Genomic DNA, 3,442 nt, shown 5'->3' with positions numbered 1-3,442 from the left:
GTAAGGGCTCAGCATGGAGGAAGCCTCCTGAAGAGTGGGGTAAGGGCACAGCATGGAGGAAGCCTCCTGAAGGGCGAGGTAAGGGTTCAGCATGGAGGAAGCCTCCTGAAGAGTGGGGTAAGGACACAGCATGGAGGAAGCCTCCGGAAGAGCGGGGTAAGGGCTCAGCATGGAGGAAGCCTCCTGAAGAGTGGGGTAAGGGCACAGCATGGAGGAAGCCTCCGGAAGAGCGGGGTTTATGGCTTTCAGAAAAGTCAATATTTGCATACAGCGTATGGCCAGAGCTCGGGGGAGGTAAGTACAGAGCTCAGGGGAGGGGTGAGGTTAGTACAGAGGGAGGGGAGCTATGTATGATATACAGGGGGAAGTATATATTATATACAGGGGGGAGTATATATTATATACAGGGGGGTGTATGTGAGAACAATGCAGTAATGTGTTATATCCTATATACTGTATAATTCTATATATACACTATAAGCCCCAATCCCACATCTCTAAATCTGCGCATGCGCAGTGCCAGAGTAGCTGTGTGGACGCGTAGGGGAGCAGGCACGCACGCCTGAATCTGTGGATAACGTCATTGCGTAACGCGTCCTTTGCTGCGCCGTCACCACGGCAACCACAAGGCCGAACGACGCCCGACGGAGCCCGAGATCACTGGAGAATCGTGCGGAATACAGGGAGCGTTTCTAGAATGCAGCTGAAACACCTGAAGAGCCTCCTCACCCCACAGGTGTCACCCATCCGGGCTTCTACACAGGGCTGGGCTGGGGGGGTCAGGTAGGGGTGTGCTGGGGTGTCAGGAGGGTATGCGGGGGTGTCTGGAGGGTATGCGGGGGTGTCAGGAGGTATGCTGGGGTGTCTGGATTGTATGCTGGGGTGTCTGGATTGTATGCTGGGGTGTCTGGATGGTATGTTGGTGTGTCTGGATGGTATGTTGGGGTATGCGGGGGCGTGTCAGGAGGGTATGCGGGGTGTCAGGAGGGTATGCTGGGGTGTCTGGATGGAATGCGGGGGTGTCAGGAGGGTATGCTGGGGTGTCTGGAGGGTATGCGGGGGTGTCAGGAGGGTATGCGGGGGGGGTGTCAGGAGAGTATGTTGGGGGTGTAATGCGGGGTATGTCAGGTGGGGTATGGGGTGTCAGACAGGGTATGTTGGAGGGGACAGGTGGAGTGTCAGGAGAGTATGTTGGGGGTGTAATGCGGGGTATGTCAGGTGGGGTATGGGGTGTCAGACAGGGTATGTTGGAGGGGACAGGTGGAGTGTCAGGAGAGTATGTTGGGGGTGTAATGCGGGGTATGTCAGGTGGGGTATGGGGTGTCAGACAGGGTATGTTGGAGGGGACAGGTGGAGTGTCAGGAGAGTATGTTGGGGGTGTAATGCGGGGTATGTCAGGTGGGGTATGGGGTGTCAGACAGGGTATGTTGGAGGGGACAGGTGGAGTGTCAGGAGAGTATGTTGGGGGTGTAATGCGGGGTATGTCAGGTGGGGTATGGGGTGTCAGACAGGGTATGTTGGAGGGGACAGGTGGAGTGTCAGGAGAGTATGTTGGGGGTGTAATGCGGGGTATGTCAGGTGGGGTATGGGGTGTCAGACAGGGTATGTTGGAGGGGACAGGTGGAGTGTCAGGAGAGTATGTTGGGGGTGTAATGCGGGGTATGTCAGGTGGGGTATGGGGTGTCAGACAGGGTATGTTGGAGGGGACAGGTGGAGTGTCAGGAGAGTATGTTGGGGGTGTAATGCGGGGTATGTCAGGTGGGGTATGGGGTGTCAGACAGGGTATGTTGGAGGGGACAGGTGGAGTGTCAGGAGAGTATGTTGGGGGTGTAATGCGGGGTATGTCAGGTGGGGTATGGGGTGTCAGACAGGGTATGTTGGAGGGGACAGGTGGAGTGTCAGGAGAGTATGTTGGGGGTGTAATGCGGGGTATGTCAGGTGGGGTATGGGGTGTCAGACAGGGTATGTTGGAGGGGACAGGTGGAGTGTCAGGAGAGTATGTTGGGGGTGTAATGCGGGGTATGTCAGGTGGGGTATGGGGTGTCAGACAGGGTATGTTGGAGGGGACAGGTGGAGTGTCAGGAGAGTATGTTGGGGGTGTAATGCGGGGTATGTCAGGTGGGGTATGGGGTGTCAGACAGGGTATGTTGGAGGGGACAGGTGGAGTGTCAGGAGAGTATGTTGGGGGTGTAATGCGGGGTATGTCAGGTGGGGTATGGGGTGTCAGACAGGGTATGTTGGAGGGGACAGGTGGAGTGTCAGGAGAGTATGTTGGGGGTGTAATGCGGGGTATGTCAGGTGGGGTATGGGGTGTCAGACAGGGTATGTTGGAGGGGACAGGTGGAGTGTCAGGAGAGTATGTTGGGGGTGTAATGCGGGGTATGTCAGGTGGGGTATGGGGTGTCAGACAGGGTATGTTGGAGGGGACAGGTGGAGTGTCAGGAGAGTATGTTGGGGGTGTAATGCGGGGTATGTCAGGTGGGGTATGGGGTGTCAGACAGGGTATGTTGGAGGGGACAGGTGGAGTGTCAGGAGAGTATGTTGGGGGTGTAATGCGGGGTATGTCAGGTGGGGTATGGGGTGTCAGACAGGGTATGTTGGAGGGGACAGGTGGAGTGTCAGGAGAGTATGTTGGGGGTGTAATGCGGGGTATGTCAGGTGGGGTATGGGGTGTCAGACAGGGTATGTTGGAGGGGACAGGTGGAGTGTCAGGAGAGTATGTTGGGGGTGTAATGCGGGGTATGTCAGGTGGGGTATGGGGTGTCAGACAGGGTATGTTGGAGGGGACAGGTGGAGTGTCAGGAGAGTATGTTGGGGGTGTAATGCGGGGTATGTCAGGTGGGGTATGGGGTGTCAGACAGGGTATGTTGGAGGGGACAGGTGGAGTGTCAGGAGAGTATGTTGGGGGTGTAATGCGGGGTATGTCAGGTGGGGTATGGGGTGTCAGACAGGGTATGTTGGAGGGGACAGGTGGAGTGTCAGGAGAGTATGTTGGGGGTGTAATGCGGGGTATGTCAGGTGGGGTATGGGGTGTCAGACAGGGTATGTTGGAGGGGACAGGTGGAGTGTCAGGAGAGTATGTTGGGGGTGTAATGCGGGGTATGTCAGGTGGGGTATGGGGTGTCAGACAGGGTATGTTGGAGGGGACAGGTGGAGTGTCAGGAGAGTATGTTGGGGGTGTAATGCGGGGTATGTCAGGTGGGGTATGGGGTGTCAGACAGGGTATGTTGGAGGGGACAGGTGGAGTGTCAGGAGAGTATGTTGGGGGTGTAATGCGGGGTATGTCAGGTGGGGTATGGGGTGTCAGACAGGGTATGTTGGAGGGGACAGGTGGAGTATGTTAGGTGTCATGCGGGGTTGCCCGGGGCGATGTGTGATCAGGTGACCTCTCTTGCAGGACGGAGCGGCGAAGGTGACGTGCATGGCGTGGTCGCAGAACAAC

At 56.6% G+C, this 3,442-nt stretch overlaps 1 protein-coding gene across 1 annotated transcript in view; it reads left to right on the top strand.

Moving 5' to 3' along the window:
- The first annotated feature begins 630 nt into the window (after positions 1-630).
- Positions 631-3,442, top strand: part of LOC108792499 (intraflagellar transport protein 172 homolog) — a 32,057-nt gene continuing 29,245 nt past the window's right edge. Inside the window, 1 exon segment of the mRNA XM_018563292.1 lies at positions 631-736. Coding sequence (XP_018418794.1) covers positions 698-736 — 39 coding nt within the window. The 5' untranslated portion in view covers positions 631-697.

This window comes from Nanorana parkeri, unplaced genomic scaffold (genome assembly GCF_000935625.1).
Source record: "Nanorana parkeri isolate BGI_ZX_2015 unplaced genomic scaffold, ASM93562v1 scaffold648, whole genome shotgun sequence".
NCBI classification, from domain to species: Eukaryota; Metazoa; Chordata; class Amphibia; order Anura; family Dicroglossidae; genus Nanorana; species Nanorana parkeri.
Note: the sequence above shows the minus strand (reverse complement) of the source record. Positions and strands in the feature narration are given on the sequence as shown.